This window comes from Dendrobates tinctorius, unplaced genomic scaffold (genome assembly GCF_039654945.1).
Source record: "Dendrobates tinctorius isolate UK_male_01 unplaced genomic scaffold, ASM3965494v1 ptg000005l, whole genome shotgun sequence".
In the NCBI taxonomy this organism is placed as follows: domain Eukaryota; kingdom Metazoa; phylum Chordata; class Amphibia; order Anura; family Dendrobatidae; genus Dendrobates; species Dendrobates tinctorius.
In genome coordinates, this window is record NW_027361673.1 from 2,369,753 (window position 1) to 2,385,115 (window position 15,363).

The 15,363-nt window shown below is 39.9% G+C and overlaps 1 protein-coding gene across 1 annotated transcript in view; it reads right to left on the reverse strand.

Annotated features, from left to right (window-relative positions):
• The window catches only part of TBC1D5 (TBC1 domain family member 5), a 741,163-nt gene that overhangs the window by 176,644 nt on the left and 549,156 nt on the right, over positions 1–15,363 (reverse strand). The window contains exon 16 of the mRNA XM_073568086.1: positions 12,976–13,082. Coding sequence (XP_073424187.1) covers positions 12,976–13,082 — 107 coding nt within the window. The remainder of the gene's footprint in view (positions 1–12,975; positions 13,083–15,363) is intronic.

Sequence of the window (15,363 nt, forward strand, 5' to 3'; positions counted from 1 at the left end):
CCCTTTGTTGGCAATGACTGCCTGAAGTCTTGAACTCATGGACATCACCAGACGCTGTGTTTTCTTCTTTTTGATGCTCTGCCAGGCCTTCACTGTGGTGGTTTTCAGTTGCTGTTTGTTTGTGGGCCTTTCTGTCTGAAGTTTAGTCTTTAACAAGTGAAATGCATGCTCAATTGGGTTGAGATCAGGTGACTGACTTGGCCATTCAAGAATATTCCACTTCTTTGCTTTAATAAACTCATGGGTTGCTTTGGCTTTATGTTTTGGGTCATTGTCCATCTGCAGTATGAAACGACGACCAATCAGTTTGGCTGCATTTGGCTGGATCTGAGCACACAGTATGGCTCTGAATACCTCAGAATTCATTCGGATGCTTCTATCCTGTGTCACATCATCAATCAACACTAGTGACCCAGTGCCACTGGCAGCCATGCATGCCCAAGCCATCACACTGCCTCCGCCGTGTTTTACAGATGATGTGGTATGCTTTGGATCATGAGCTGTACCATGCCTTCGCCATACTTTTCTCTTTCCATCATTCTGGTAGAGGTTGATCTTGGTTTCATCTGTCCAAAGAATGTTCTTCCAGAACTGTGATGGCTTTTTTAGATTTTTTTTTAGCAAAGTCCAGTCTAGCCTTTTGATTCTTGATGCTTATGAGTGGCTTGCACCGTGCAGTGAACCCTCTGTATTTACTTTCATGTAGTCTTCTCTTTATGGTAGATTTGGATATTGATACGCCTACCTCCTGGAGAGTGTTGTTCACTTGGTTGGCTGTTGTGAAGGGGTTTCTCTTCACCATGGAGATTATTCTGCGATCATCCACCACTGTTGTCTTCCGTGGGCGCCCAGATCTTTTTGCATTGATGAGTTCACCAGTGCTTTCTTTCTTTCTCAGGATGTACCAAACTGTAGATTTTGCCACTCCTAATGTTGTAGCAATTTCTTGGATGGGTTTTTTCTGTTTTTGCAGCTTAAGGATGGCTTGTTTCACCTGCATGGAGAGCTTTCTTCACAGCAAAACCTTTCAAATGCAAGCACCACACCTCAAGTCAACTCCAGGCCTTTTATCTGCTTAATTGAGACTGACATAACGAAGGGATTGCCCACTCCTGTCCATGAAATAGCCTTGGAGTCAATTGTCCAATTACTTTTGGTCCCTTTAAAAACAGGGTGGCACATGTTAAAGGTACTGTCACACTTAGCGATGTACCAGCGATCCCGACCAGCGATATGACGCGGTCAGGATCGCTGGTACATCGCTAAGTGGTCGCTAGTGAGCTGCCACATAGGCAGATCTCACTAGCGACATCGCTGGGGACGGGGATCGCTACTTACCTGTCACACCAGGCGATCCTGCGTCCTCCCGCCCGGCTCCACGCGTCGCTCGTCCTCACAGCAGGAAGCGCCACAGGAAGCTGACGACGAGAAACAGTCCTGAACGTTCTCGCGCGATCAGCGATAACCAGCGGGGGAGCCGGTCGCTGGTAAGTATCAGACACAGAGATATCGCTAGCAATATCGCTATAACGTCACTAGTTATAGCGATATTGCTAGCGATATCTCTTAGTGTGACATGCCCTTAAGGAGCTGAAACTCCTAAACCCTTCATCCAATTTTAATGTGGATACCCTCAAATGAAAGCTGAAAGTCTGAACTTCAACTGCATCTGAATTGTTTTGTTTAAAATTCATTGTGGTAATGTCTAGAACCAAAATTAGAAAAATGTCTCTGTCCAAATATATATGGACTTAACTGTATATATATATATATATATATATATATATATATATATATATATATATATATATATATATATACACGGTATACAGAAACACACATGTATACAGTACTTTGCAAATGTTTTAGGCAGGTGTGGAAAAATGCTGCAAAGTAATTATGTTTTAAAAAATAGAAAGGTTTCTGGTTTATTTTTACCAATTAACGAAATGACAGCTCACCAGCGATCAGCCTAACGATGTCCCAGCGATCCCATCCATGTCGGATCTTTGGTGGGATCGCTGGGACATCGTTATGTGTAACGGGGCCTTTAGTCGACTATCCACTGTTAATTCTGCAGCTTTTTATATATTATGGGGTTTTTTATGTCTCAAGGCATAAAATCTATGATACTAATCAATCTATAAAAAAATCTAACACACTAACCTACCAAATAAGAGCAAGTCACTAAATATAAATTAAATATCTTCATTTTAAGGCTTCCTCAAATTTAGAGTATCTCTAACAGATTTGTATTGGTTGCCAAACTACAACTTTACACAACTCGGGGGTTATAAAGCAACATAAAATGGTAGCATATGCTTTAAGGCTATGTGCACACGGTGCGGATCCTCCTGCGGATTTTTCCAGGTGGATTTTACTAAATCCACAGGTCAAATGACCTGCATTTTTCCTGCAGATTTAGTGCATTTTTTGTGCGGTTTTCCACCTGCGGATTTGTAGAATGGAGCAGGTGGAAAACTGCAGCAAAACCGCACAAAAGAAGTGACATGCTGCTTTTTTTTTTCCCGCACAAAATCCGCTCGGAAAAATCCGCAGCATGTGCACAGCGGTTTTTTTTTTTTACATAGGCTATAATGGTACTGTACATCACCTGCAGTTCTGCTGCGGATCCGCAGGGCCAAATCCGCTGCGGATCCGCAGTAGAATCCGCACCGTGTGCACAGACCCTTATAGTGTTTTACTATACAGTTTAGTTTATGAATTAGGTAAAATATACATTTTACCAGTTCAATACAAAAGGTGCCTATCCAAAAATGAAAAAGTCGTGCCTTTCGGAAATTGTGATTTTACGCTTTGTTAAATACACATACACTGCAGTGCCATTTAAAAAAAAAAAAAAAAAACCTTGCTGATGTGCAGAAAGAAACATATTTTATTTCAGTCTTCAGCCAAATTGACATTGCGGAAATGCAAAAGTAGTCAAAAATGATCTGCTTTTACTTACAGTATTAATTAAGACAAAGTCGTTTAGAGATATGATCCAAACATTGTAAACCAAAACAAAAAAAACCCCCAAAAAATACATAAAAAATGTAGCCCAGTGAAAAATGACACTTGGTTTACAGAATATGTTATTGCCTCATTGCCAAGGGAAAAGAAAGCGCCATTAGAAAACAAAATTACTCAGCTGTTTATAAGCAAAAAGCTCAAGGGGAAATTCATAGGCCCCAAAAGCAAATGCACATTAGGGTTAGGCAAACATATGTTGCAGGTGTTTTAGAGGAGACAGGTGGGCCAAGCCTCCGCCACTAAAAGGGATTTAGAGGAACATAACAGAAACCAAATTGTCTGAATGCAAGCGGGTGATTAAGATACATAGCGATACTTAACAGTATATGCAAAGTGAAGCTGTCAGACAAAAATATTTGTCTCTTCAGTGCCAGCGAAACAGATTTTTTTTTCCTTTGTATTTTTGGATAGGAAAATTCTGCAGTATTTTAAACCTGGAACAAATAACCTGATAGAAGTGCAATTACTGCAAAACTGCAAAGGATTAACTAAATTAGCCTTATTTAAACAAATATTTCTAAAAAAGACAGCTTGTAGAAATACTCTCCTTGGTCTCCTTTGTGATGCTAGATCCATCTTAATTCCTCCAAAGCCTGTGATATTTCTAAATGAAAATGCTAATTTAGCCTTTTATTTTGCAGTGGATGTCAGCGCTGAAGATGGTCAACGCACAAGCACCTCGCAGAGCTTTGCCAGCATCATCTGATGGTAACATACTCATCCAATTTTCTCGGCTATTATATATCATTTATATCTTTTCTAATTCCTGTTCAAATTGCTAAAGTTTTGAACAGAAAACAAGAAGCATGGGGATGGTTTATTTTACATTCTAGCCCAGCAAAGTGTTGCAGAATTAATATGCCAGGGGATGCAGATTTTATTGTGTGCACCTTTTATCTCGTACAATTTATACTGTACACTAAATATATATATTTATGGATTCCCAAAAGTGTTCTAGATTTATACATTACAACATTTTAAAATAGACTTCAGTATAATGCTGGAGACAAAAAAGTCCACCAAAAATATATTAAAATGCGCTGCGTTAAACTAGCTAATAGCTGATAGTTCTCACTTTTTAAATCTGTTTTTGATTATTACTTAATATATTTGTGAAATTATATGATTTTTGTGTTTAAATCCAGAAGATTGCTTTACTTTAATGATGAGTCAGCAGTTTAAAGGCTTATTCCGGCGCCACTCGGTTATATATTGGGAGTTGAGTAGAGATGGGCAAACTCGAAAAGAAATTTTCAGCAGTGATACTGGACAGTCACTGTTCCGGCCGGAACGCCAAACAGGGACTTCCTGCTGAAGTCTGGAGGAGAAAGTAAGAGCCATAGGGAGAGAGAGCCAAGGAGAGGGAGACAGTGAGGAGGAGAGGGAGGGAAATGTTTTTTCTTTGCAGTTCGGATATCCACTATTTTTTATGAGGTTCGGGTTCTGATGGAAGTTCGGGTGCTGTTCTGGGACCCGAACCAAATTTTCTAAAGTGTTCAGATCAGGGAAAAGAACCCAAACGTCCGCCAGTTCGCCTATCCTTAGAGGCGAGCAGTGCCGGTGACATCATGTTTACATAAACATGCCCGGAGGTGCGAATGATAGGCAGAAATTGTGCACCACTGTTATTTATTACAATGGGACATTGCGTTCCAGCAAGTATCTGTAAACGCAACTTAAACACCACCACTAATCTCCCAAAGCAGTGCCGGAATAGGTGTTGTCCAGGGACTAGTTAGACCCATCAGAAGGCCCCATACACATTGGAGTAATTTTGGCCAAACCTGAAAATATCGATGGGCCACTCTTATGCAAAGAAAAAAGAAAGGAACCGATCATGAAAAGTCCAGAATGAACATGGATAATAAAAATATATATATATATATTTTATTGAATAAATTAGGAAGGTAACAAAGGAATATACAGCTCTGGAAAAAATTAAGAGAGCACTGCACAGTTTTATAAAAATCAGCTTGCTTCTCTACATGTCTGACAGCTATTCCATTCCAGTGTCAGTTGAATTCCAACCAGAGTACACCTCATTCTACCTAATGTGTTTCTGATTAGGTGATCACCTGAACCAAATCTTATTTAACGAAGGAAAATATAAAAAAACCCTGCTGTGGTTTTCACAATCCTCTTGCAATAGGACAAGCTGGATGGCAAAACAAGTGCTAGTAATATCCCAAAAGTAATAGGAATGAAAAAATAACTTTTAACCATGCCAAAGGAGTTGAAAACAAAAGTTTTGAGTGAAAGAAGTGCTCAATTCTGGCTTTACTGGCAGTGGGATACAGTGAGTGTCATGTTGTCTCCATCCTTAAAATTTCAAAGAAGGCAGTCCATTACAACGAGGTCAAGCAGCAGACACTAGTGACAACAAAGCTACAGACCAGTAGAGGGCGAAAACGACTCTCCACTGATCGGGATGTCACTCAGCAACCGTAGGATGACATCAAGTGACCTACAAAAGGATTGGGAAATGGCAGCTGGGATGAAGGGCCCGGCAACAGCCGTGACAGGCTGACGTAACAGGCTCCTAGAGTCAGGGCTCAAGTCATGTAAAGCTAGAAAAAAACTTTTCATCAATGAGAAGCAAAGGAGAGCCAGGCTGAAGTTTGCCAAAGACCACATGGATTGGACCATAGAGGACTGGAGTAAGGTAATCTTCTCTGATGAGTCTAATTTTCAGCTTTGCCCAACACCTGGTCATCTAATGGTTAGACGGAGACCTGGAGAGGCATACACGCCAGAGTGTCTTGTACCCACTGTGAAATTTGGTGGAGGATCAGTGATGGATTTGGGGAAGCTTCAGCAAGGCTGGAATTGGGCAGGTTAATCTTTGCGAAGGACATATGAATCAAGCTGCATACAAGGTTATCCTGGAAAAACAGTTGATTCCTTCTGCTCAGACAATGTTCCCCAACTCTGGGGACTGATATTTCTATCAGGATAATGCGCCATGCCACACAGCTAGGTCAATCAATGTGTGGATGAAGGACCACCACATCAAATCCCTGTCATGGCCAGCTCAATCTCCAGACCTGAACTCCATTGAAAACCTCTGGAATGTAATCAAGAGGAAGATGGATAGACAAATGCCATCAAAGAAGAAATTTTACATTTTTCTACCAGGAGTGGCATAAGGTAATCCAAAAGCAGTGTGAAAGACTGGTGGAAAGCATGCCAAGAGGAATGAAAGCTGTGATTAAAAATCATCGTTATTCCACAAAATATTGATTTCTGAACTCTTCCTGAGTTAAAACATTAGCATTATTGTTTCTAAATGATTATGAACTTGTTTTCTTAGCATTATTTGTGGTCTACAAGCACTGCATTTTTTTATTTTGACCATTTCTCATTTTCTGAAAATAAATACAATATTTAGTGCTTGGAAATTCGGAGACATGTTGTCAGTAGTTACTAGAATAAAAGAGCAATTTACATTTTACTTAAAAATATATCTATAGAGAAAAAAAATCAGACAAACTGAAAATTTTGCAGTAGTCTCTTAATTTTTGCCAGAGCTGTACACATACACATTAATATCTATATGAAGAGCAGTAGAGGCATATATCCACATCTGTAGTGTCCTGCAGGCGGGATCTAGTCTATCAGTGCAGTGTACTAATGCTCATATCTGTCCCTCTTTCTGAGGTAGCATGAGATTTATACCAGCTGAAGCCTTTTTTTTCAGCCTTTTACAGATCAGGTGATGGGTGATGGTCAGGCGACTTGCACTGCCAGAGGCACCGATCTGTTTAAAGGTTCAAGAAGCCGCCATAAATCTACTGTGCCTCAGATAGCAAGACTGCAGATACAAGACAAGAATCCAGCCAGATCTTGTCAGCAGCTTCTTGCCACCTCCTCACTTCACGGTGTTGACACCTCCAACTCAGGTGCAGGCAGCAGCCTGAGCTGTTACTACGGCACCACCTGGGATCCTTTCCTGCTTCTCTTTGGCAGGAAGAAGCAGCGCCATGACGTCTGTTCAGCAGACACAGCATGCAATATGGGCGAGTCTGCAGTATGCTGGAGGCAGTTACCTACACAGAGGTACAGTGCTGGCACCCATAAAATCCCTGTCATGGTCAGCCCAATCTCCAGACCTGAACCCCATTGAAAACCTCTGGAATGTAATCAAGAGGAAGATGGATAGTCACAAGCCATCAAACAAAGAAGAACTGCTTACTTTTTTGTACCAGGAGTGGCATAAGGTCACCCAAAAGCAGTGTGAAAGACTGGTGGAAAGCATGCCAAGACGAATGAAAGCAGTGATTAAAAAATAAAAAATGGTTATTCCACAAAATATTGATTTCTGAACTCTTCCTGAGTTAAAACATTAGTATTGTTGTTTCTAAATGATTATGAACTTGGTTTCTTAGCATTATTTGAGGTCTGCAAGCACTGCATTTTTTTGTTATTTTGACCATTTCTCATATTCTGAAAATAAATACAAAATTTAGTGCTTGGAAATTCGGAGACATGTCAGTAGTTTATAGAATAAAAGAGCAATTTACATTTTACTCAAAAATATACCTATAAAAAGAAAAATCAGACAAACTGAAAATTTTGCAGTGGTCTCTTAATTTTTGCCAGAGCTGTACAATGATGTAGGGGCGCACACCCAGAGTGTATAAAAGTCAATGTATCAAAAAGGGAGTCTGGTGTAATGTCAAAAATCGTATATGCTTTGTATACAGAATTGGTATGGATGAACTTTATTTAGTGCAATGAAAGGATAGGAGACATCCAGATGAGTGGCACCCACCCACGCGTGACTCAGAAAAGTATATGGTCTATTATGTATTATATAGTGTGGCCATCTAGTAAAACAATGGCATAATTAGCGGATTGGTTTTAAGGATATATGGACCTTCAAATAATAAAGTTTGGGTCCAAGTAATAATTTGGCACCAATTACTCTTATTGACAAAATGAAAATTCACAGTTTACAACAGAAAATCACACAAAGTAGAACACCACCACACACTACTGAGGCCTTACAGCGCCATACTGGTTATTAACTTGACAAAGACTTCGAAACTAAAGGCCTATATGTATATGAAGACTTACTGAGAACAATACATGACAGTAATTGTCACTGCTGAATGCACTTCTGGCTATTGCTATAAACACAAATGGTCATAAAATTAAAGGAAAGTTCTTGTTTTGTTCTTAGTAGCTTATTTAAAATGGTAATGTTTGCTTTACAAATTTAGCAACATGGTAGGTATCACTCATTGTGATAAGGTTAACACTTTTAAAATCAATGAAACACGGATATGGATGTGTAGCAAGAAAATATTTCGGTGCTGATGTTGCTATATTAGAATTTTATGTCCAAAGGGTACAGACAGATTTTCAAAATTCACCGTTAACTTAAAACAATAGTCTCAAACCTTTTATTCTCGGGCCTTAGTGCCTTCAGGACACGACGGAACATCTGGTTATTTAAAGAAAACAATATGTTCGCATCCTCTACGACTTTTTGCTTCTAATTGGGCGTACGTTTTTCCTCCCCTCAAAAGAATAAGATGGTAAACACTAAGGAGGTCATAAAACGACCAATAAAGAATGAGAAGAGGGGGAGGGGTAAATGGAGCCCAAAATAAAAGTACTGGAGTTGTCCAGTATATAATATCCTCTTCCAAATGCAGGGTATGTGATCAAATAATAATCAATTAAAAAACTTTATAGTATCTGTGGGTGCTCTGGTCCCCATTTATTGCCCGACAGCGGATCACATGCTCACGCAACACCATTGAGGCCAGCCATTGGCCACAGAGGTCATGGGCTTAGGCAGAATGCAATTACAGCTCATTACTTGCCGCTTCGGCATATACTACACAATTGTGCTTCATGACTATATATATTAATATATACAATCCATGAAACCAATATCACTTGTATTGTGATCCTTTATGCAAAAAATTATTATAATGTTAGGTTACACAAAAATGTCTGAAGATAGGTTATTGCGATCTAAGAAGGGTCGGACTAGCCTGTCAGAGAACCAGAGGAATCACTGGTAAACCCAGACTTTGATACAATAATAGGCTTAAAGGTAAACTATGTGCAGGAGTATTAGGCAATTTGTATTTTTGATGATTATTTTTATTCTTGAACAACTACAGTAATGTTGGTCAATTCAAAAGGTTAATGAACCCTGAAACAAAGAAAAAGTGAGGTTTTGTACTTCGAATGAGAATATCTGTGTGTGCATGATTATTGGGCAACTATTAGGTGTCAATCAGAAGACCATTTTTCTCACGTACGGGATAAACGGACTGATTACTTTGATCAGAGTTTGATAGAGTTTTGGTGTGTCCGAAAGTCATCAGTTTTTCTTGAACGTGGAGAAAAAAAGTTTCTCCATCATTTCGTTTCTGACAGTCTGTGAAAGTAGGGCATAACATCCATTTTCTACTTGCATTGCCGATTTTGATCCAATCCTCAGATCAAATTTGGACATGGGTCAGCGAAAAAACACGAACATGTGATGGCCCCATGGACTGTCACAGGTACAAGAGCTACCTGTGAAACCATGGATAGCATTCATACGACTACATTGGAGGTCTGAATGAGCCATTAGTGTTTAAAATTATTATGCAACTAAAATAAAAAAAATTTTAATCTCAATTGTTTATTTCATCTGTTAAAGTAATAATAACCAAACAACTCAAAATGTGCAGATACATTTCAGAAATGAAATAAATTTATAATATAGTCACCCTTCTTCTCAATAACAGTGATCCATCGATTCCATTGATGAAGTCTATCAATTCCTTAATCTGTTTACAATCAACATTTTGTGCAGCACTAACCACAGCCTCCCAGACACTATTTAGAAATTTGACTGTTCTCACTCACAGCAAATCTCTCATTTTAAAAAGACAGACAAGTTCTCAATAGAGTTTAGGTAAGGTGAGAAAAAGGGCTTGTTAATCATTCTTTCATCTTAAAGGACTTTACTGACTGCTAAGCAGTGGAGACTTTGATGCTGCGATTCTTATCCTGTGTAAGAATCTTGGTTTTCTTCAAAGAAGCAGACTTTTTCCTGTACCAGTGCTTGAAGAAAGTTCTTCTAAAAATTGGTTTAATAGACTCAAAATCAACTGCCAAACCTATCTTGAACCTGAAAAGGTTCAACTAGCTCATCTTTACTTTTACTGATCACAGCAGTACCCCACCTCCACCCTTGCTGGTGTTTGAGTCGAAGTGCAGGTCTATTAGAATAAGTAACAAAAAACACCTGCAAAGGCTTCCTAAGTGTTTAAAAAGGTCCCTTAGTATGTTTCAGAAGGCTCCAAAATCAAGGGGAAGACTGCTGACTTGACAGATGTACAGAAGGCAGTCATTGACACATTTCACAAGGATGGTATGGGTCCCGTTTCACATAGCGACACACCAGCGATCCCGACAACAATACAACCTGGTAAGGATCATTGGTGCGTCGCTAAATGATCGCTAGTAAGCTGCCAAACAGGCAGATCTCTTCAACGACACAGCAACGATCCGGCGATCCATATAGCGACCTCGGCGGTCGTTGGTACCTTGTCACACAGCAGCTATTCTGGACGATTCCAGCCTGCGTCCCTGAGTTCTGCGTCGCCAACGGGGTCGCTCGTCGGCGTCAAACACAGCGATGCATGTTGGCCAGCGGGACGCCGACGATGAAAAAATGGCCAAGGACATTTGAGCACGATCAGCAATATCCAGCGGGGGGGGGGGTCGCCGCTATGTGTCACATGTAGCGTGATCGCAGGCGAGATCGCTGTTGCGTCACAAAATCGGTGACGCTTTAGCGATCTCGCTATGTGAGATGGGGCCTTTAGCCACAAAAGGTCATTGCTAAAGAAGCTGGCTGTTCACAGACTGCTGTATCCAAGCATATTAAAGGAAAGTTGAGTGGAAGGAAGAAGTGTGGTAGAAAAAGGTGCAAAAGTAACTGGGATAACAGCAGCATTGAAAGGATTGTTAAGAAAAGGCCATTCAAAAATTTGGGGGAGATTCACAAGGAGTGGACTGCTGCTGGAGTCATTGCTTCAAGAGTGACCACACACACAGACATATACAGGACATGGGCTACAAGTGTTAAAATTCCTTGCGTCAAGCCACTCATGACCAATAGACAACGCCAGAAGCGTCTTACCTGGGCCAAGGAGAAAGAGAACAGGATTGTTGCTCATTGGCCAAGGTGTTGTTTTCAGATGAAAGTAAATTTTGCATTTCATTTGGAAATCAAGGTCCCAGAGTCTGGAGGAAGAGTGGAGAGGGCACAATCCAAGCTGCTTGAGGTCTAGTGTGACGTTTCCACAATCAGTGATGGTTTGGGGGAGCCATGTCATCTGCTGGTGTAGGTCCACTGTGTTTTATCAAGACCAAAGTCAGCGCAGCAGTCTACCAGGAAATTTTAGAGCACTTCATGCTTCCCTCTGCCGACAAGCTTTTTGGAGATGGAAATGTTATTCTCCAGCAGGACTTGGCACCTGTTGTCACTGCCAAAAGTACCAATACCTGGCTTAAGAACAACAGTATCACTGTGCTTTACTGGCCCACAATCTCATGTGACTTTAACCCCATAGAGAATCTATGGCGTATTGTCAAGAGGAAGATGAGAGACACCAGACCCAGCAATGCAGACGAGCTGAAGGCTGCTATCAAAGCAACCTGGACTTCCATAACACCTCAGCAGTGCTACAGACTGATCGCCTCCATGCCATGCCGCATTGATGCAGTAAGGCTGGTTTCACACTTGCGTTTTTTTGCGCTGTGTTTTAGCGCAAAAAACGCATGCGTTTTTTCCCTATATTTTAACATGGATGCGTTTGTATGCGCATTTTTGTAGTGTGCGCTCGGGCGCACAAAATGCATCCTGTTGCATTTTTTTGTGCGTCCGACTTGCCCCGAAAAAACGCATGCACACGCAATGCGTTTTTTTTTTACAGCAAAACACCCATTAAAGTCTATGGGTGCGCATTGTAATGCGCACTTATGCGAAAAAAAAACGCATGCAGGTTTTTTTTAAAAATGCACCTAAACCCGCAAAAAAAGCATAGCAAAAAAACGCAAGTGTGAAAGTAGCCTAAGTGATGCAAAAGGAGCCTCGACCATGTATACTGAGTGCATTTATTGAACATACATTTCATTAGGCCAACATTTCGGATTTTAAAATCATTTTTCATGCTGGTGCTATAAAGTATTCTAATTTACTGAGATAATGACTTTTGGGTTTTCATTGGCTGTAAGCCATAATCATCAACATTAAAAAAAAGATTAACACTTGAAATAGATCTCTCTGTTTGTAATGACTTTATACAATATATGAATTTAACTTCTTTATATTGAAGAACAGAAATAAATTATCTTTTTGATGATATTCTAATTTTGTGAGAAGCACCTGCATGTCTTTGTATACTATTTTGCAGTTCTTTACCATTAATTAGTTATACAAAAAAACAACTATGCATACAATATCACATATATAACAATCGCAGAAAAATGTCACCAAGCAAAATGTCATGCAGAAACTATGTGAATTAGAATAGATGTTTTTTAACCTTTATTTTGTTATACAATATTCATGGTATATGAAATGAAACATTAACTAGACCATGAAAGTGCAGAAAATGTCTGTCTCACCTGCTTCATAACAATCCGGCAGAACTTGTTGCTATACAGCACACCATTAATACAGATCTCAAGCGTCCCCCCCTCTACACGCACCCTCTGTGATTAATGATATGTACCATTGTCAGTACAGATAGTAGATGACAGCCTCCAGACGTAATCTCTCCATGAGGTCCCAAAACTTTATGCTAATGTCTATTCCTAGCTGCCAAGTAAGCTCTCCGTCTAAAACACATTTCTACTCTTTGATGGTGTAATTGTTGGTGTGCTTGAGGCACCGAAGAGAACAGGCTTTTAGTGTTACTATACCTTTGGGTCTCGCAGAAACAGAGCCTTGAGAATGAGGGAGTGAACGTCACCGATCGGTGGGTAGTGCATTAGGAGACCCAGGCACGTCTGATAGTTGCTGGAGATTACTGTAGGAAGAAAAAAAACAATACATATATATCAAGCTACAGTGTGAACATCCCATGTATTTCCGGACTCCTGACAACAAGGAAAGACACTGAGACTTAACCTATTGAGGAAAAAAAAGTACCAACGGGTCAATACAGCATTTTATCATATGCATAAATGAGTGAGAGGTGTTTTTTTTTTAACTTTTTGACAGAGGAACATCTTATTTTTATTTCTCTCACGTTTGTGACATGTAGGTTTTATGTTCTGTAAATTCTTGTGGGCTCTTTTGTAATTGGTTTAATAAACCTTGTTGAAAAATGTTCTTTTTTTTTTTTTTTAACCTATTTTTTTTTTTTTTTAACTGCACCAACGGGATGAAGAAAAAAATACAGTCTGTATAGAGTTGGAATACACAAAACTGACACTTTTTTTTGCCTCTTTCTTTTCAGACAGATGGCATATGTATTTCAAAAGGCTTCTTCGTAAAAGCCTACGGTTATTGTAGAAGGTATGTAGATTCTTACATTTAATTTTCAAAACATTTACAGCGGGTACGAAAAGTATTCAGATCCCTTTAAATTTTTCACTCTGTTTCATTGCAGCCATTTAGTAAATTCAAAAAAGTTCAAAGTTTTTTTTCTCATTAATGTACACTCTGCACCCCATCTTGACTGGAAAAAAAACAGAAATGTAGAAATTTTTGCAAATGTATTAAAAAACCTTAAATATCACGGTCATAAGTATTCAGACCCTTTGCTCAGTATTGAGTAGAAGCACCCTTTTGAGCTAGTACAGCCATGAGTCTGTACTTTGCTATTTTAGCTGCGTGCTTAGGGTCACTGTCTTGTTGGAAGGTGAACCTTCAGCCAAGTCTGAGGTCCAGAGCACTCTGGAAGAGGTTTACATCCAGGATATCTCTGTACTTGGCCGCATTCATGTTTCCTTCAATTGCAACCAGTCATCCTGTCCCTGCAGCTGAAAAACACCTGCATAGCATGATGCTGCTGCCACCACGTTTCACTGTTGGGATTGTTTTGGGCAGGTGATGAGCAGTGCCTGGTTTTCTCCACACATACCGCTTAGAATTACCACCAAAAGACTCATATCATCAGACCAGACCAGAGACGGTCTTTGATCATCCTGGGGCTGATCATTGGCTGAGCATTTGCCATTCCGGCTATTCTTCCATCCATTCGAATGGTAGTCTTCCGTTTTCTTCCGCATCACTCTGGCTTGACTTTACATTTTTAAGCATTGGAGATCATTTGAGCTGAACAGCCGATCATTGTCTGCTCTTCTATATAAGTTTTACTCTTTCCAATCAACTTTTTAATCAAAGAATGCTGTTCCTCTGAACAATGTCTCGAACGACCCATATTTCTCAGGCTTTCAAGGAGAAATGCATATATAACATGCCTGGCTTCAACCATAAATAAGGGCCACCTGATTCACACCTGATTCTTCACAAAATGGTTGCCCTCACTAATTGATCTCCACACTGCTATTATTTTGAACACACCCCCTTTCAATTAATTATTCTAATACACTCAAAAACCTACAGATCATGAATGCGGAGTCTCTTGGTTTTCTTAGATTCTACTGCACCAACTGGTAATTTGTTTGACATGTGGTAATATAATTTATACCAAAAATAGTGATTCACCTGGTTAGTCATATTGGACTGCTGTTATTTTGAACACTACTGTACTTGTAGGTTTTGTATTATATGCTGTTGATGACCACCATTGTGTGATAATTGCTATTTTTATGGCCTATTGGTTTGCTGACAACTTTGCAGCTTTTTTTTCTCAGATTGCACGGCCAAAAACCTGGTGATAGAAGATTTCCTTTAGGAGTATATTTAGTTCTGTGTCCTCTTCTAAGTTTTCCCTACACAGTGGCACAACCAACCACATGGCTTTTCAGGAAAATTCAGCTAGCCAGATTCACTCAGAATCAGGTAAGGTTAACCAGATATTCCCAAGCTGTCTCTCAAGGAGCTCAGGGCCATGAAGTCTCCTTCCTTCCTGTTTTCTGACTTGGCAGGCTATCCACCTTGAGTGACAGTTCTGGTGAGTAGACCTGTATTAGTAGAACTTTAAAGCTCAGCAGAAGTTCTGCTATAACACATTCAGCGATCATTGGTTTGTTCTGGATTGTACACTGTTACCATTACATTAACATATAGAGATAACATCTGAAATAAGGAGAACTGCTCTGGAAGCAGCTGATGGTGGGGGCATATTTTGGAAGATTTATAATAGTAGCTTGTCAGAAACTGAGACTGAAGAGAAGGGA